The 19707-nt window shown below is 38.8% G+C and overlaps 3 protein-coding genes across 4 annotated transcripts; 1 reads left to right on the forward strand and 2 right to left on the reverse strand.

Moving 5' to 3' along the window:
- Positions 1–812: 812 nt before the first annotated feature.
- Positions 813–3565, reverse strand: LOC113504821 (calcineurin B homologous protein 1). Its single transcript, XM_026887286.1, has 4 exons — positions 3224–3565; positions 2506–2769; positions 1972–2065; positions 813–1421 (listed from the first exon to the last, which is right to left on the reverse strand). The coding sequence occupies exons 1-4, from the start codon at positions 3288–3290 to the stop codon at positions 1277–1279; spliced, it is 570 nt and encodes a 189-aa protein (XP_026743087.1). The 5' UTR covers positions 3291–3565; the 3' UTR covers positions 813–1276.
- A 140-nt stretch (positions 3566–3705) lies between these two features.
- On the forward strand, positions 3706–4860 carry LOC113504820 (coiled-coil domain-containing protein lobo-like). The gene is made up of 2 exons (XM_026887285.1): positions 3706–4543; positions 4682–4860. Exons 1-2 carry the CDS (start codon positions 4103–4105, stop codon positions 4841–4843), a joined length of 603 nt encoding a protein of 200 aa, XP_026743086.1. The 5' UTR covers positions 3706–4102; the 3' UTR covers positions 4844–4860.
- Positions 4861–5402: 542 nt separating this feature from the next.
- LOC113504819 (protein distal antenna-like) lies at positions 5403–10384 on the reverse strand. Of its 2 annotated transcripts, none has more exons than XM_026887284.1 (2): positions 10076–10384; positions 5403–8142 (listed from the first exon to the last, which is right to left on the reverse strand). In XM_026887284.1, exon 2 carries the CDS (start codon positions 8127–8129, stop codon positions 6585–6587), a length of 1545 nt encoding a protein of 514 aa, XP_026743085.1. In that variant the 5' UTR covers positions 8130–8142; positions 10076–10384; the 3' UTR covers positions 5403–6584. The 2 variants fall into 2 exon arrangements, with proteins under 2 accessions (XP_026743085.1, XP_026743084.1); XM_026887283.1 differs by having other exon boundaries at positions 5403–8145.
- Between the last annotated feature and the right edge of the window lie 9323 nt (positions 10385–19707).

A 19707-nucleotide genomic window follows, 5' to 3' on the forward strand; every position in this document is an offset into this window, starting at 1 on the left:
TATAAACTTTAACCAATTCTCTGTCAGGACTCTATAATAGGACTTTGAACATTTTTATTGTTTAAACTATTGTCTCTATTTGCGGTTCAGCAAAGTTTTTCGTAAGTCTATGCGATAACATTTTTGGCGTATGCGTGGCATTTTTATTCTCAGACACAATGTGTTGCTATGATGTTCTGTTAGTCACTTCCGTATCAATTATATTCATTATATAATAATTGACATTCTAAATACCCTACAACGTTAAGAACGACAGTAAACAACCTACCAACGTTATATTTCTACTTCGGGAAAGGGGAAGGTGTATTTCAATTATCATACTACATACACAGATAGATTCTCTAATATTTACTTGCTCATTATATTATATATTATTAATTAAATATCCAATCACATAATTATATGCATTCTTGATATATCACAAATAGTTACAAATATATTTAATTTCAACATTCTAGCCAAAGAGAGCTATTAAATAAAAAAAGAATACAATTAAATGCATTTTTTCATAATAAATACAATTTTTGTAGATACAGAACATATTTTTTTTAAACAATTCTAAACTTAACATTTAAAAAGCTTGCTGTATCATCCTTAAAATTAAGACTAATCTGCAACTAAACTAAGTTATTACAAAACACTAAAACGATAATAAAAATTATCGGCAAACAACTCAAATAGTTCCCGACGTACGTATGCAGCACATGATGTATGCCAATACACTACTCGATCAATAATTCAATTGAAAAAATCGAGTAAAATCAATCAATTGCAATTATCGTGCATTGTATCACTAGCAATACTTTTTAATACAATGTTCTAGTTGTTTGCCGTTAAGACTCTGTTTAAACAAGGCACCGCAAGTCATTCGCGTGCCGTGTCGTGGTCGATAACGTTTTTATAACGTTCAAAATGTATGAAAATGACATTTCGGCACAAGTCACGTGACTTCGATCTGTCATCTCCATACATTAAATTTTCTAATGACGTTCACGATTGTTTAAACGTCACTTGGTAAGAAGGGTAGTTTGCTTGGTTAGCGCCACACAAAGCTCCTCAGAGCGGAAGGTATTTTTAAGACTTGCGATACCTCGTTCACATAAACTACATTTTTAATACATCCCAATTATAATATCACGAAAGCTACACCAAAACTAAATCACTGATATACATACAAGAGTTCATATTAAGACTTCTTATTGAGTAGCCCATACACGATAAGAGCGAGCAGCATCATAAGCAAGTACTTGATGTATGAGGTTCAGGAGTGTGGAGGTCAGTTGAGGAAACGGATGGACATCTTCTGTTCGACGTCTGTCCGCTCGAGCGCGTGGCAGAACTCCTCGAAACAGATCATCTGATCGTTGTTCGTATCGGCTTCCAGTATCGTACGCTCTGCAATGCTTGTTAGCTGTTCCTCACTGTGAACACGAATGATTAGTTTATTTCTTAACATAAGCACGGTAAAATTCACTTACGCTGTACTAGCCGGCTGGTCTAGTGGTAAGTGGCCTTGACTGCTATACCTTGGATTGTGAGTTCGATTCCCACCCAGGATAAATGTTTGTGTGATGCACATGATCATGATCATGATGTTTTGTACATTTTGTCGTATTCTATATTTAAATGTTTATGAAAATAACCAGAAAGACATGAGATTAAAAATTGCAACCATATGTTCGGGATTAAAAAGAGAAAAACACATTCTAAAGAATTACTTTGCTATAAATAACTAGATTTACGACATTGTTTTTATGCCTTATCTAAATCTGCGTGATTACTTTATAATCCGATAAAAAGAAAACAGAAATACATTTAATATACATCATGATAACAATCTAGTAACTAAGAAGGGTCAGTTTTTCTTTAATCCTTTATAATACATTACTTTTTTCACTATGCTCATGTTGCTTAGTTTAAATTACAATTGCTAAGAGATTTTCTTGTAAGTTATGTTTAAATAAGTCTTACCTAATATTAGCTCCAACCATCATGTGTAATATAGCCAACAGTTCATCCCTGGAGATCTTGCCATCATTATCCAAATCATACATGGAAAATGCAACTGTAATTACATTAAAATAGATTTTATTTTCATTTGACAGATTTAATCTGAAAATGTTTGGTACAATTCATTGATTAAATCTTGTTAATTATTTTTCGATTAGCAACAACAATTTGCAGTTGTATGTTTGATAATAACATAACAATTAGTACAATATTGGTTATCATAACATTAATTATGAAGTAAATAAAAGGTTTTGACATGGCAAACATTTTTTTGCTTAATATGTTTTTTTAGGTAATTTCTGGTGTAGATAAGCATAACATTATGAATAAACTATGAAGAAAATATCACTATTAGTCTATGGAAAATAGATAGCAGATCCAAAGTATTAAACCCAAACCGAAACAAATACTTTGTCCTGTAATTTTCCCTATCAATCTTCAATTAATATTAACAGGACACAGTAGGCATAAATAAAAGCATTAAAAGCTACTTACATCTCAACTTCTCATCTCTGCTATTAAGTTTATTATCCTTATTCTTCCTAATTGGCCTGAAGTGAGCCAGCACCCTCATGAACTGCAAGAAGTTGACCCTGTCATCATGGCTCTCCGCAAAGAATGAGTGGACAATCCTCTCGCTTAGAGGATTGATGGCCAGCTCTGGGATCCTCAGGAAGTCCTCTCTGGAGAGGGTACCGCAGTCATTTTTGTCGAGTGATGTGAAACGGGAGTACAGCCTTTCAATTTGATTTGGTGTAACTGAAAAATGTGTTTGTGAAATGAAATTACGAGCTGATCAAGGAAGATATTCCATATATTATACACAAAAATGAGTATGTTATATCAGTTATATGAAGCCTCATAATACAGAATGTTGAGACTTTGTTGTGTGATTGTAAACAAAAAGAAACAATCACTTTAGAGAACCTAAGTATTATTTGAATTGTTTTGTAATGAATGTGCACCCGTCTGGTTCGCAAAATATAAATTAGTATCTTGGGAGGGGTGAAATAATTACTAAACATAGACAAGTTAGACTTCTTTATTTTATTTCTTACACTTTGACACAAAATATGGAGCGGCTAGTTTGACCTCCAGCTGATCTTTGTTTACAAAAAAAAAACTGCTTTCTAATATTTTTCAAACTGAATAGGGATGATATGCATGTAAATCAATAGAAAGATATAAAATAGATCCGTAAAACGATACTCACAGCCAGTCTCCTCCTGTATTTGCGCTATTTCTTCTTCACGTAACAATAGAGACGATTTGTTACCCATATTGGATACGCTCGATCTTGCACGACCGATAGACTTTATACCATAAAATAATTGATAAGACTGTTGTCCGTCAGTATTAGTCCGTCACTGCAATATATCCGCTTTAATCTTGGCAAATTTTAGGTTATCGCGAAATAACTAAAGATCAAAGTTCACTTCACTTACACTTTGTTTTAATAAAACGTTATAGCTCCCTATGTTCTTAACAGGTAGCTTAATCTCTCAAGTATTAACAAATAACAATTATAATTGTAATTTTATGACATTCATCGTCATAATATTTAGGCAGTATCACTGAATGAGCGATTTTCGTCGGGAACATACAATTATTTTTCAGTGTTAGCCAATAGGATTGCGAGAAAATAATTCTACATTTTTGTCCCTTACGTAATGTATTGATAGAAAAGAGAAAGAAATTAAATCAATTTTGTTTCTGACTTTGACGTGGACTGTCGTATGATTATGTTGTCATTCATTCGATACGTTTAGTTATTGTATTTATCATTTAATTTTGTTGAAGACAGAAAATTACAATATTTTCTAAGTTGGAAATTACTGTTGCATTCAATGAGAAAGGAGCCGGAGCACAAATGGATATTCAGTTATTTTATTGGTTTGTATATCTGAGTGAAATTTGACATTATGATCTTATTTTCTAATAATAATCTGTGAAATGAAAACAGGTTACTTAGAAACTGAAATCCTGAAAATTGTTATGTCAACATTTTGATAGTTACTCAGACTACGAGCAAGTGCTTTTTTATTTTACGCAAATTATTAGGAATCAGAAATACCTAACATACCAAGCAATCATGAGTTTTGCGCAGCTTAAAGTACCATCTGACACACATTCCGAAAAGAAACTGGAGACGGACACATCTCAACAGCCGTTAGACACAGTTGTCGAAGTTAACGAAAATGTGCCCAGCGAAATCTTTGACCGTCCACAAGAGGAAGGCGACTTTCTTGAAATATCCCCCCGAATATTTGGCTTAAGAGAAGTTTTAGAACCACTCACGATACCTTCATTGAACAATGCAATCTATGAACTGGGGGTAGTCAACATGTGTTGGCCTGAAATAACAGAACCTGTATTTGAGACTCGAACATGTTTCCCAGTTTCTTATTACACGAATAGCACAAAAGAACGTTTACTCCTAGCATATGCAGAAAACTTCAGAAGGCAGTTCCTTTTTCATTTCAAAATGCGGAAGCCTCTGCTCCTACAAGTACCCAACGAGTGTGGTTTACAGGTAACACTTTGTTTTCAAGCAATAACATAGATGGCGACACATGTTGCTAAAAAAATATATCGAGAACATAACATTGGAGTCTTTTGCATTATTCTTCTTAAATTCTGTGTGTGTCTTAAAACACTTTATTTTATTTAGAAAATGGTGTGCACATCAATACGGCCGACTAAACTCTGCTTCGATGAAACGAACACCTGGCAAGGCGTTGCTCATTTAGTTGCAGACTTTTTTGATTACGAGCCGCTAACGAAGCCGATGTTACATGTAAGTAGTAGTATAAGTAAACATATTTGGTATTAAAGAAAACTGCTTAAAAGTGTTCAAAAGTTTCATAAAACTTTATCATTGATGTCTCTACTGGCTAATAGATGGCGTTGATTGCGTAGTTTTTAAGCACGTACGCTTACGTACGATTTAAGGTTTTAAAACTATAGTTATCTAATATGCAGGTGTCTCTTAAAACAATGAATTTGAGTAAATACATGATCAAACCGTGCCCATGTTGTACGGTCAGCAAGCAAAGTCCATAAACAAACGCAGATTTTCGAACAGCTGACAAATTTAGCGTTCAGCAAGTTTGCCGTCAATTTTTGGCATTGAAATTTAAGGACACTCATTGTATTCAAAAGCCTTGTAAGTCGGATAGTGTATGCACCATTATCGTGCTGAACTTACAGAGAATCGTAGGTACCTAAGTGTGCATGTCAGTTTGGACCACTGCAGTTTATATAAAAATTCAGTAGGCATATTATTACGCTCTGCTTTGGGCACATCGGGTTTGGCAGTTTTCGCCGGACTCTCGGATTAAAACATATTTATGACCTTAATGCCGAAGGTAAGTAAATAAAACAGTTTCAAATTAAGGTTCAATCAAGTTTAATCATTCAACATTTTTCGAGATCACAAGTCGTGATAAGAGAATTTATAATCCAATTTTTTAATTTTGTACAAAATATTTTCTCTCGAATAATTTTTCAGTGTGGCTAATATAAACGTGAAATGCAAATCAATTATTTTATCTTCTGTGGGAAGGAGATATAATTTTTGAACTTTTTTTTTCTAATAGATCGGATTTGTCGCGATCGGTCACCACGATCTTACACCATTGGACAATCTCTTATAACATTACGATAATACACTCTATTAATTAGGAATGTACTTACAATAATAATAATCTCTCAATAATTTATAATTTTGATCACAGTGTCCTTAACTGTTAACTTTAACGTATAATACAATTCCGAGTCGACATGTCGACTTTGTCTACCATATACATAATATATAAAATACTGAGCAATAGAAAACAATTACACAACGAGTGCCTAGCTAACGCAATAGAGTCATCTATATCTTAACAATATTACCTTGTTCTTACGATTGGCACAACAATACATTCACATCCTTTCAATATTTGGTATCGGCCGGGAGTGCCACGCTCGCGCCACGCTCACGCCACGCTCACGCCACGCTCGCGCCACGCTCGCGCCACGCTCGCGCCACGCTCGTGCCACGCTCGCGCCACGCACACACCACACACACGCTACTACTCAGTGAACGGTTGAAAGGACGCCGTGCGTGACTTAGTATTAGTTTGACTTGAGGTAGAACTTAGGGATCCGACTATAAACTATAGTAAGGGTACAACTAGGAATGTAATCGTCGAATGGCAACATACAGCGGTACTATCTAAACTAATTACTTAACAGCTTGTGTGCATCGGTAAGTGAGAACGCAGATATATAACATTCAATTTACAACAGGTATAATTACTATCTACCCATCAAAATTCACATAGACTCGGAAACAGATTGGCTGAAGTCGTGCGGCCCGACGATAGCGGCGCACGCGCATCGTCCTCGTCGGTCCGCGCGGCTCGGCCTAAAGTCTTACAAACTAAAGAATAATGCATAGCTTTTCTTTTAGAACAAAGAAATTACGCAAATTTGGCTACACATATCACAAGTGAACGCTTACTGGCGACGACGTAACTATGTACATAATTGAAATATTCCCTGTAGCGAGCGGCAGTTGTTGCGGGCGTCTACTTGCGGCGGGCGGCGTGGTCGGCGGGGTGCGCGGGGTGCGCGGGCGCGGGGGCCCGGCGCGCGCGCAGGTTGTGCAGCAGCGCGCGCAGCTGGTGCACGTGCATGCGCGTGACGCTGGGGTCGCCGCTGGCCTCCAGCCACGCCAGGAACTTGTCGCCGTGCTCCATTGCCTCAGCCGCGCCCGACTCCCACTCGCCGCTCGCCGGCGACGCCGACCGCGTGTCCGCGCTCGCTGTCTGGTTGCTGTTGTTGAACAGCAGGTTGTCCAGCACGGTGCGCGCTTTGGTTTGGCTTCGACTCGACTCGTGAACCCTCTCTGTTGTCGGTTCCTTGTTCTCGGTCCCGATCTCGGGGCTGACCGCGGGCTCGGCCACGCGCGGCTCCGCGCTGGGCGTGCGGCGCCTCTCGGGCTCGTTTTGAGCGTGTGCATGTAGTGGACTAGTTGGCACACCCCGCTCTTCCTCCATCTTTCCTTTTGTGAGCTGTGAGTAGAGAATGTTTTCCGCCGACTTGTCCTTCGGCACTTGTGAAGCGGATTTGTGTTTATCCTCAGGCAGAGGCATCGCTCCACCAAACTGTTTGTAATATTGCCATAGCCACGAGTTCCTGTTATAATCAAGATGTGAGTTGATCGGAGCGGCGGCAGTGAGTGGTTTGGGCGGGAGAGTAGGTTCACTGGTCTTGCCGAGCTGGAGAGGGTGTGCAGTTGTGGTTTGCGCAGTCAAGTCAAGCATTGCTTGTTGCGTCTTCAACCAGTACCACAGCGTGTCATCCACCGGTTGGTTTGCAGAAGTCGAGTGCGTTGAACTGTGGTGATTAGATTTTGACAAGCTTGAGCGATAGGGATCCGAGTGGTGGTGGGTCTTGCTACGATGGTGATGTTTGCCGTCATTTAAGTTGAGCATGCCATTATGTGCTGGCTTAGGAGATCGAACAGAGCGCAGTGCCCGACTTGCGGGCTGAGCTGAGAGCGCTGATAGTCCAGGATTTAATTGAGCGAGCAAAGTCAGATTGGTTGCAATCTCGTTAAAGCTGAGCCCGAGATGCGAGTGTGTCAGGCCAGGCAGGTGAGGGAGTCCTGACAGCGGGCTGATGGCGCTCATGGAGACGCTGGCGCCGGGGTCCGGCCGGCGCTCCCGCGGGATGTGAGACGTGGGGGAGGGGACTGCGCGCTTGGTGGTGAGTTCCACGGGGGCGTCGATGGGTGGCGGAGGCTGCTGCACGATGGGCGCGGCGGAGACCGGCGAGCTCAGGTCCAGGCCGGTGGCGGTGGGGGAGGGGGGCGCGATGGGAGACTCGGTGCGCGCGCGCTTGTCCGGGGACTCGCCGTCGTTGCTCTTGTCAGTGTCGGGCGAGGAGAGGCGTGACGTCATGTAGCGCAGCTTGTCTTCGTTCTTGCACCAGCCGCGGAGCGTGGACTCGGGCACGCCGATGTCTCGCGCCACGGAGGCCTTGGACTCGCCGTCGTTGACGCGCTGGATGGCCTCGATCTTGTCACTAGGCGTCAAGGCGCGCATCGGTCGCTTGCCCTTGGTCGCCATTGTGGCGTCGCGTCTGCTGCAACAATAATAATTTATATTTATAAATACATTTATTTTACCTTTTGTTATCGTCCGTCTGGTTATTCCTAAAGTTATCGGTAATTCCGTTTGCGATACGCAGTGTGATGTGCATTACAAAATAATAGATTGTTATTCAACTCAGATGTTGTAATGTGTTGAAACACCATATCGTAAAATAAACATAATATTCTTTGAAAGTTATACGTGAAAGCGTAATATCTGTCTGTACCCGTAGCAATCTCTCTTGAAGAAGCGTAACTATTTATTAATACCTTCTGCTAAAATGTCGTAAAACAAGTCCTACTTATTTCCTCTACAATACCTGACTTTGAATCTTTTGCACTAATGAAACTTTTTATAGTTAAGTTGAAATCCTTAGAAATTAAGTAGCTGTCACCTTATAGCGTGATGTCATTGAATACAACAATAACAAATCGCGATAATAATATACTAATTAGTCTCGACGTTGTACGCAACGCAAGCTTCGGTGACAAAATATAAGTGCAGTGACTCCGAAATCACCGAACGCACTTGAACTACGTCCGATACTTCAATAGCAATGAAACACAATGTTGCATAATCCACAGCAATGTTTTCATAATAATCACATTTAAATAAAATTAAGTGAACTACAACTGTCCGCAAACACGTTTACAACTGTTGCCATAAACAAAAACATTTACGCGGGAAGCTATAAAGTTACGAAAAGATAAACAAAAAGAAGACATAAAATTATGACCTACGACAACAGTAGGCGGCAAAAGTTGTCGGGTCGTTGACACGGTGACCTTGTGAGCGGTTACCGTTCCTCCGCCGGCCGTCGCTAGATGGCGTTAGCTAACCGAACGAACGCTGCGAACGCTCCGACTGTTTATTTTTGTATTGAAATGGAAAAGTTGATTGTTGTGTTTATGTCATCTGAGTTGCGAACTTCGCATATCTGTTTTCAGACGGAAGCGTGACGATTACACATTTTATTGCTTTAATTATTAAGTTTTTGGACTTGAGTTTAAGTAATTAAAGTTATGAGATTTGATTTTAAAAATTGTAGCTAAGTTACTTTGACAGAATCAAAATTTACGAAAGAACTAGCTTGGATAAAAGTTTCAATACGGACTTTAAGGAGTTAATAAAGTAAAGTAATGCATTTTTATGTGCCTAAGTTAGTTTTTGAAAACTGTCTATCTACCAAGTTTACAATGACCGCGAAATGAATGTTTGAACATGAATGTTTCGTCACAAACGATATTAAAAAAAGGTTTATAGCATGTTATATATTGTGGTGTTTTAAGCAACTTGTGATTTTTTGTAGATATTGGCAGATTGAAACATGTGAGATCCGGACTTGTGAATTAAATTTGAAAATAACATCGATATTAACAAGTATTCTCGTTTACGCGTGTAAAATTGAGATGCATATTTAGCAAAATTTTGAATTATCTAAATAAAATACCCGTTTGAGAATTTACTGATCTTATTATCTACGGAGTGCAGTTTTTAAGTATCGCAGGTAGTTACTATTTATTGTATGTTCGATTATCTAGAACTTCTATTAAATTTCGATATATGACATATATTTTGTAAATTAACAATTTAGAATTTTTTATCGAAAGCATGAGCGACTTTCAGACACTTGTGTTTCACAAGACATTCATACATTGATCTAATTTGTAAAAAAAAAAAATTGTGCATCACAACAATTCCTCAGAATCTTAACACATAAAACTTTACAAAATACGAGTAAAGACAGTAAATCTTAGATTTTTACCTCTTACTGTCTAAATGTCAGGACTGCCTGTGTAGTATGATTTTCCCGATTATCACTAACAAAGAACACAACACACTTATTACAGTTTTTCAGCCGTAGCTCCTAGCGACGTTTGATACCTATCCGGTGCGAATAAAGTACAAAGTTTGCAACTTACTTGCGAGCCGGCGGCACGTGTAGTCTGTTTACAATTTTTGACAGGCCAGCCGTTATTGCGATATTATAAACGGCCTGTGAATGGAGAAGTCCAACCAATAAAAGTATAGCAGGAATGCGCAGTGCGCGGCACGTGTACACACTAGGTCCAGATTCACTGTTCAGTTGGTCACAAGTCACAGAGCGGCTCGCGGGTCGCGGAGACGTGCGTCGCGGCGCGCGCGGAGCGACTGTGTGCGGCGGTGATAAGGCCGCCCGGCTGCGCCCGGCCCGCGGCTCGCGTCCGCGGCCGGCCGCTCCTCTCCTTTGTGTCCGTCCGTCACCCCGCCCCCCGCCATCCGCGCGCCCCGCTCGCCTGAGCACCGCGCCCCGCGATCTTGCCTCCTCCTCGCCTATTCCTCCGACATTCGAGCCGCGCACGCCTGCCCACCTATCTCCCGCAATATATTAACTCGATTAATTATTAATTTTAACGCATCAACTTTCCGAGCGAAAAAATCGCCGCCACGTCGCCGCCTCCGAATTGTAACTTTTTCCGCCGTCAACTTGTGACCGCAGTTGGAAACTTTTCTCACAATCGTGGTATTCCACAACTTTTCTAAGTGGCGAACTTTGTCTCGTAATAACGTCTCGCGCCCGTCTACCAAGTAATAGTTGCCAACTAATTACTCTAGTTCCCGCGACTTGAGTTGCTCTCGATGTTTTTCAGCGTCCGGGACTCGGCGAACAAACAAATGAAACAAAAACAACGTAGTTAGAAGATGATAAGCGATGGCTCGCCTCATTGATATGCTACGAAGTCTCGTAGCGCTCGCTACGGTTGATTATTATGATTATGTTATACGTAGCAGTTAATTTTTATGCATATTCTTTGTTCCTTCCGTAGCTTGTGAGTTGTTGATTTATTGAATGTTTTATTTGTCGGGGTGTGGTGTTGTCGAATTAAGTTGTCGAGAGCTTAAAGTTTTTGAGACTTGTTCGAAGGCAGGTCATAAAAAACTGGGGACATTTGTGTGGTTTTATTTTGTTTAAAGTTTGATTCATTGCAGTTATGGTTCGGTCCGTGGGTCTCGGGTGTAGGGTACATATTGATAAAGCAAATCACCCGCATATTTCCAGTGTCCGGGCGCGATAATGCCGGCGCCGGCTCGACACTACTTGTACACTACACAGCGCTCGCATAATGTATAGCGTAGTGAAAGTCTTCACATTACGTGTCACAGGGGCGCTAAACATTCAATGACGGTAACGCCGTGTCGCGTACTTCACAAAGACGTGTTATTTTCACGTAATCTTTACTTTGCAACAATTTAACCAGATGCTACAGCAGAGTCTGCAAATTGAGATAAAATAATTAATTGTTTGCGAATATTATGGGTACGAAAGAGTTCTAACCTATTTGAAAGGAGTAAATTAACAGTATATAAACAAAAACGACAATATAAAATAATATTTTTGTTTTATTCAGATAATACTGCATAGAAACGTTCAGTGATTCTTCATAGGTTGTCCGCTGTCAAATAAGTTCAACAGGTTAGCAGTATTGTCATTGCAAACAGTCGGACAGATTACCGGGATGTTGTAATGTATCTGCCGGTCAATATTTAATACGATTACATTAAAGGAGGTTGTATTATAAAGGTTTAAAGACATTATTCAATATTGTGCGGTTTGATTAGTGCTTATGCTGAGTTAATCAGAAATAGTTGGATGAGATTCGCGTCATTCCGAAAACTTTACTTATTATTTTTTTTGCGGTTCCGTACCAAAAGGTTGAAAACGATACCGTATCACTGAGGCACTGCTGTCTATCCATCAGGCGGCATCTTATCAACTTGCTAAGGTTCACAGACGTTATGGCAGAAAAGTACTTATAACTTTGGAAGGGATATAAACCTGATAATGCACCTAATTATGTAATTACACTAATTACTTAGTAACTAGCTTGCCCGGGGACTTAACCGCTACATATCGAAATTGTTCCCACGGGACTCAAACTAAACGAGACATAAAATCAAGATAAAAACTATCCTTTGTGTTAACCCTGGCTGTAAACTATGTAAGTTCCAAGTTTCGTCTAAATTCGTTCAGTCGTTTTTGCGTGAAAGAGGAACAAACATCCATACACACAAAATTTCACGTTTCTAATATTAGATTAGATATATCTATTTACTACCTTAAGAATTTTTTCATCTGTATACATAAGTAGGTACCCTATTTAACAAAAAATTAAGCTTAGCTCCTACGGCTACGTTAGGTTTAAACTAAAGAGTAATACCGCGATTAGGATTACCCAGCCGCAGTTACCGTTTAACTGGGATTGTTAACTGGCAGTTTATGACTGTGTTATTGTACTTATTGTGTGATAATCGTTGTTTTACCTGGTAGTGATTATCTAGATATTTTTACCGAGTTATTTTTGTTGTTAAACTGTTAATTTTGAATTTATGGGGATGTTATTTTATTTAACATGAAACTAAATTTTTGCAGTTTTAAAATATTGGTCGACGAATTATCCTTTCTTAACTTATTACGATAGTATCATAGATTTCATTTATGACGTCAGATGTTTGTATTTCAAAATCATTAGAAGTATTCAAAATAAACTGGCTTTTCTATATTATTATGAGTATTCCTATATTAAAAAATTGAGCCTTTTTCATTATGACATACTTGAAATTTCTAGTTTCTACCCTATTTCATTTAAAACAAATGTTTTGAATGCTTTAATTGAATCTTGTGTTTACTTGTCAGTACTTTATTGTCTTTGTCCATCCAATCCTTGACCATAGGCTATATTGATCTATTGTATTATTCGCGAGCCGCTCTGCAATTAGCAGGCTCGGAGTAAATCGTAACGAGCCGTGACGCGTCGTGTGAGGTTGCGGTTTGCTTGTCTTATACAAATGACCCGGCATAACGTTCCTATTGATAGTCCAGCGAGGTATTCAAAGAGATAGCTCAAAGGGTGTCTCCTCAAACAGAACCCTTGGTGTCGCAAGTCCGGCTCGCACTTGACCGGTTTAAATAAATATTATTTTATCATCTCGAGGGAGTTGTTCTGCGAGAAAGAGTTAAAAAAAAATGTATCGAGGCAATTAATCATTAACTCACTTTCGTTTTAATACTTCTTAATCAAATCAAATCAGAAAGTTTGGATTTTTGTCAACGTTTCATCATATACGCAGAGATCGACTATTAATGTACTCTTGTTCTACTTAATTTCTTATTCTACAACCCTTAAGGCCGGTATGCGGTATATACCGGCCTCGAGAAACTTCACCATTTTGAAGTCGATTAAAAAATAGTTTAACACCATTACAAAAACTTAAACATCAAATAACTGCAGAGTTGTTTTTCTTTAGAACAGAAAGGAACACGTGTAGCGTGTTTCAAGACGTCTTATCCCGCGATTTTTTATGAGGTCAGGACACAGATAAGTTTCGTGTCGCCAACTTGCCGCGCAGATAGTTGAGAACTTTTTGCTCTGATCTCGAGAACAGATGCAATGCTCTGACCAATTTCAAGAGAGTTTGCGAGAGATTAGGGGTGTTATTAAATGCTTGGAAACGAGGATAGTGTGTGTTGCATGCAATTTTGGACACGGTTATTTTGGTTACATATCTGTAATGTATCAATATGAATGGAGTCTTTTTCGTTTCGTTTTGTTTTAAAATATATTCTGAAAAAAAAAATGGGGAAAAAATTCATTGAAATCCTCTTTCCCTTTAATCTCAAGTATTATGCAATGTCTTTGCCTTTCAAAATTATTCAAAACTATATGAAAGCAGTTACTTACTGTATAGATGCTTAGCTGTTTATAGATGCACAGAATATATATTGTATTACGAAAAAAAAATGAGGTTTTTTCCTTATGCCATCGAAATGATTCTGGTCATAATTGGTGATGACCTTTGCCTCTTAATTGTTGTACAGTGAGTCATTGTTTAACCATGCGCCACAAATCCGTGGGTTTTCAATTCTAGTAATACAACCTGATCGTACCTTTTTAAAGTACTTGCTTACCTTCTTTAGTTCTAAGTACTTGCCTGTACATGTTACAGATAGAATTTATGATATTATTTTTAGTTTAGCCTTCAATGTACTGCGAGAGAGCAAGGTCTTTTTTCTTCAAAATATTTATAGTTGATTACTTAATGTTTGGCTTTATTCAAGAATCAGGTGCAGACAAGTCATCGAAATTTATATATACGGACCTAAAACGATCGTGGGTACGATCCCCGTGTAGGACAAAAGTTTATGTTCCTCGAATGCTTGTCCTGAGCCTAGGGGTCTTTGTGCATGCGATTTGAATGTATGTTAAACCCGCGACACAAGGATTAAATTCATTACTTACTTTAAAAAGAAGTAGATGAGTAAACAGTTTGTTATTGTGTATGTATGTACAGGTATTAAAGCTTCAGTAGCGATGTTTGTTACCTAAGTGTTCGGTTGTGCTAAGCTAGGTACAATCGGTGACAGGAGGCTTCGCCGGCGCGAGAGAGCCGGCTAACTAAGGGCGTTAATCCTCCCCTTTGGGATTGGCCCTGGACAAATCTGTCTGTGTATAACTGCCTTATATGTAGGTAGTGTGTACCTACCTTATGTACCTGTGTCGTCGAACGTGATAGGTTGTTTTACTTGTTAATAAGGTTTTATGGTACCAGACTCTTTTGTGTATTTCGGGAGCGGAATCTAGCAGTGACTGACGGACTAATAATGATAAAGAAGGTTTAGATAATGAAGTTGTTTAAAATAAATTTTGTCTATATGATGCAACTTGTTTTCGGGAGTTTTTTGTCCATTATTCGCATGGACATTGACATGAAGCTGATTTGTCTGGACTTGACATAAAAGTCTATTTTATCAAGTATCTTACTATTGTAAACTTTTTAAGATTGTGACACGTGCCATTCTAGTTCTTCCATCTTTGTAGACATCTTCGATAATATTTGTTTTCTAATATACTTTTAAGAAAAAAATGTTGGTTATTTTTAGGTGGTAGGTAATTCATATGCGCTGGATACTTTTACTTTGTTTAAACACACTTTTTTCAATAAAATCTGACCTATTCTAGCTGCTTCTTCATTTGACCCAAAGGTTGACTGGATAATGCCTTGCGGTATTAAGTCCGCCTTATGTACCACAATTCGTTCATTCTCGTCAGCTGACGCAAACATGACTTAGAGGAAATTTTCAATTCTATGACATCTTAAGATGCGTAGTTACGGAACTTTGAACTTCTAGTAATAGAAACCTACGGATAAGTGTGACGGGCAAGTCACGAGGCGCGCTCGTCTCTTGTTTTGTACCTATGACCCGTTCTTTCAGCAGGTTAGGTGTTTACAAAGTCTAATACCGCGGCCGACGTACGTGTCGTATTCCTAAGCGTGTGTACAGGCATACGGTAGGTATGTTTTTGCCAGGCGAGGCCACACAAAGGCTTTCGGCTTTCGGCTCTCGGTTCTCGGTTCTCGGCTCTCGGCGAGCCACACCAAGCCGCGCCGCGATTTACGACGCGTCGCCCGCACTGTATTTCGGGCATTGGCGATGTATGTGATGTTGGAAGCTGTGGATGCGGTATTTTATAGTTTTGTGTTAGATGTATTTTATATCTTGAAATTGTTGAACTGTCTATATCAAAATTTAATGTCTCCCTTCAAGATTTTGAGAAATGCGATCTTCTCTCATAAATTTAGTATGGACTCTACCTATCACTACCCAACTTGACTACTTTTTAAAACAAGGTTAGTTTTGAAAATTTTGAAACTACACTAGTTAAAGAATTTTGGATGAGTACTAAACCCATCCAAACTTCTGAAAATGAATTCCGCTAGCACAAACAATACCAAACCTTTTCTGGAAATTTTATTACGAAAAAATACCACATCCACCTCCAAAAACAATCCCACATCCTGTATGCACGTTCTCTAGTGATTTTGTTATCGGCGCGCACCCCCGGCGACATCCGACGCCGCGCCATTACCGCGCCCCCCCGCGCGCTCCCTCGCCGCGCCCCCTCGCGCCCCCGCGGTGTTGCCAACTAAATGCGAGATAATTGATGTTTAGCGAGCGCTCGGACGTCAATAGTGGACGATATGCCCGATATGGACCGGCTTCGGCCCGAGCTGCTTTTGATAGATATGTACTTTATAATACAGATAAAGATTCACCTTTAATTTTGATAGCTGTCAAACGACGACATCCACTTTCTGCTTTTGTTTTTTTTTCGTCATCTTTCGTGTCAGAAAACTTCTTGGAATAGTGTTGTTCGAAATGTTTTTGAACTAATATCCGAAACTTTTAAGGAAGTTCCGTTGATTATCAAAGATCTGAATTAAATTAATAGCGCACTTATATCAATAGCTTTAAGACACAAATTAGTCAACAATAGAACGTATCGTTAAGTGTTAGTGTTGATTACGTCATCGGGTCAACTTGTCTGGCCAGTAACACACGTTCTCTTTTTGAATATCTAGATATATTCGACACTCATGTCTCCTTGACTTTCAATCACTAGATTAAAAAAAAAAAACTAAAACCGAAATCATTGTTTACTTAGCCACAAAATCAAGTTAGTAGTGATAAATAAACCAGCGTATCTTGGAACACGTCTTTCTACTCAGATGTTGAACTTCTGTTATAATATTTAACGGACAGCGGTTCTAAATATAGTGGTTTACAACTGACAAGTGTGTTTTGATAGAATAAGTAAATATTATTTTCTAGTACAACATAATTTCTCCTACATTTACGAGTAGCTAAAATTCTTCAAAAAAAGATTTTAGATTCTATTGTGTGACCAAACAGTTTTTTTGGTCATCTGCGTCAACAACAAAGTACCTATAAGGACAATATGGACATTTCTGGTTTCTTCAGAGCATTTTTTTTAAGGTAAAACTATAATGAAGAACAATAAGGAGCTCCTACTGTTTGTATATCGACATCTGGCAACTCCGCCGCGCTCATTAGCCGATGGCGCGAATGCTTGCACCCGACGCGACGCTGCGACTTGAATTTTTATACTTTATACATATCTACATCCTATGTTGTCAGTGACAGTATGTTTGTGTGTGTGTCTGTGTGTATGTTTGTCACTTCTTCACGATCCAAACTCTAAACCGATATCGATGAAATTTCGAGAAAGTGGATGCAGGTAGCCGACATTTTGGATTATCACATAAACTTTTATTATCCGACTTCGTTAAAAGAGGATAATGTTTTCCAGTTATAACCGACCCGACATCCACGCCGGCGGACTATGCAAAGCCTCATCTACGAAATTTTTGACTCTCAGTTATTGCGGTTCAGGATAAAAAGGCTAGTGATAGACGGACACACATCCGTACCCCAATAACAGCGATCCAAACACTAAAGAAGTAATGCTAACTTCTCTACAATTACTACTCCAAGCAACAATTAATTCAACAACTTTAGTCATCATTACTTAGATATAAAAAATAAATTTTCATTCATTTACCGAGCACGACGGCTATGATGAACGCCGGAAGCTGCACAAGGATCCGCGGTGACCTTGTTCGTGAGTTTCCAAAAAGGTCAGTTGTCCGCCACTTGTGTCTGACCCGGCCGTATGGAGATGCAAGATTTATGTAAGAGAGGACCCTCGAGAGGTCTGTTGATGATCTTGTTTATCATTACGCTTGGTTTCTTTAAAGGGTATCGGCAGAAATGTTAATGCGGTAGTTTAGTGAATTTCATGATTAGTGAGTGAGTATTTTTGGTGGTTTTTATTAAGCTTTAAAAGATATAAAAGGACCATTTATTTTCTCATTATATTGTGGGAAATGAATAATACTCATACATTTGTAGGGTTAGGCTCAAAGTGTAGAAATGAAACCCTATTACTAAGGCGTACCAACGTATTTTCGTCCGTCTTTCACCAGGCTGTATGTCACCGTGATGGCCAGATAGTTGAAATTTTGATCAGTTCTTGTGGCAAATATGTTTATCCTTTAGCCTTATTGTACGGAATCCTATATGTCGTGAGATAGACTCGCATTAGACCGATTTTTTTCAATGTTTTTTATTTACTCATTGGAAATTTCTATTTTTAAGCCGTTTTGACCGGCATTATGCAGTTAAAACATATACGCACAGGTTTGACTCCATCTGACTCGCCTACACAGAGTTCAGCAGAAGGAAAGTACAGACTAATACATAATTAATTACGTAAAGATAAAGGGGAGATATGAGAACTAGACTCGTAAACATGCGGAACCATTCCATAAACTTCGAATGTCAAGCAATGACACTATCAGTGGAATAATTGATTTAGCGTGACGTGAAGGGCCAGACAATACACATTACAATAACATCAGTTGATACGATTTATTAATTGTCGCCGACTTTACTTTTGACTTATTTGAAAATGCCCTGCAAGTATGTGACTTGATAAAGGTGATCAAATGGTATTCGTGCTGAAATTAAGAGGTTCGTCTTTTGCTTCGTGTTAGCTAATCTAGAATTTAAAAGTAGAATTACTAAAAATGAAATGTCAATTTATCATTATATCAAGCTTAATACCTGGCTGGTTTTCTTTAAAAGCTCAAACGTCAGGAACCACTGGTACTATTTGAAAAAAAACTTTGTGTTCGATAGCTCATTTATTGAAGAAGGATAGCCATATACCATGTAGATCAGGTAGCTATGCGAAAACGCTGCGATTAATAAGAGCAGAGCGGCGACGTGCCGCGGGTTCGATCCCCGCGTAGGGATTGTTCTGAGTCTGGGTATCTTGTGCATGTGCCTTGAATGTTTGTGAAACCCCCAAGATACATGAATTGAATTCCTTAGTGTGGAAATCGTTTTTAAAAGAGAGAAAAGATTTTGCCGTGTGTTGATAATTAGTGATGTGTTTATTTCGATATTTAATTGTTCCAGTTTTGGTCACTCATTTTAACATAGTGAGCACTGTACACAAACATAAGATCGATACATTATAAGAGTCGATTAAAGAGCGTTTGTTTGATACATCTACACATTTGAACCGCTATATCAATTTTAATAAAATTTTGTACACAAGTAGCTAACCCTCTAATTTAAAACATGGTCTTTTTATCCACGGATGCGGCTAGTGTAATTTAAGTCTAACTGCAATCAGAATAAAGGTTTTTTTATAAGTTATGTATATGAAATGGCCAGTGTTGTGCGATAGTTCCGCGCATGGTCTAGTACCATAATCTATGTCATGGACGCGGCCCTGCATGCTTGGTGCGCCGATTATATTATGCCTATGAGGAAAAATGTCTGCTCTGTATTAAATTATTGTTGTATATTAATAACTAAAGTGTTTCGATCGATCGGGTTTTCTTGGGTCAACTGCTGGTGATTGGAGCGTAAGCGTGGATATGGTATTTTATAGAATGAATCTGTACCAAATTAACTGGAGAATAATTCAAAAATAGGTTACTATTATAATTTTGAGATGTCAAGTAAAGAAATCCTAACTTACATATATCTTCAGGACCACGCGAACGACGCGCGGAGTCGCGACAGCTGGTAATTAAATAAGTTCGAAAATCACACACATCAATGTCGACTCAGCAATTTCGGAGAACGATTAGCTCAAATACAAATTGTAAAACAAAGTTATATACCAACTGGCTTCTAACT

The sequence above is a fragment of the Trichoplusia ni genome, chromosome 23, assembly GCF_003590095.1.
Source record: "Trichoplusia ni isolate ovarian cell line Hi5 chromosome 23, tn1, whole genome shotgun sequence".
In the NCBI taxonomy this organism is placed as follows: Eukaryota; Metazoa; Arthropoda; class Insecta; order Lepidoptera; family Noctuidae; genus Trichoplusia; species Trichoplusia ni.

What these genes read in the sequence shown, in the direction of transcription:
- LOC113504821 (XM_026887286.1), bottom strand. Translation starts at nt 3,290, where the DNA reads ATGGGTAACAAATCGTCTCTATTGTTACGTGAAGAAGAAATAGCGCAA. An exon ending in AATACAGGAGGAGACTGGCT is followed by an intron (nt 2,770 to 3,223) that starts GTGAGTATCGTT and finishes CACATTTTTCAG; the next exon opens with TTACACCAAATCAAATTGAA. An exon ending in CAGAGATGAGAAGTTGAGAT is followed by an intron (nt 2,066 to 2,505) that starts GTAAGTAGCTTT and finishes ATGTAATTACAG; the next exon opens with TTGCATTTTCCATGTATGAT.
- LOC113504819 (XM_026887284.1), bottom strand. Translation starts at nt 8,129, where the DNA reads ATGGCGACCAAGGGCAAGCGACCGATGCGCGCCTTGACGCCTAGTGAC.
- LOC113504820 (XM_026887285.1), top strand. Translation starts at nt 4,103, where the DNA reads ATGAGTTTTGCGCAGCTTAAAGTACCATCTGACACACATTCCGAAAAG. An exon ending in CCAACGAGTGTGGTTTACAG is followed by an intron (nt 4,544 to 4,681) that starts GTAACACTTTGT and finishes TATTTTATTTAG; the next exon opens with AAAATGGTGTGCACATCAAT.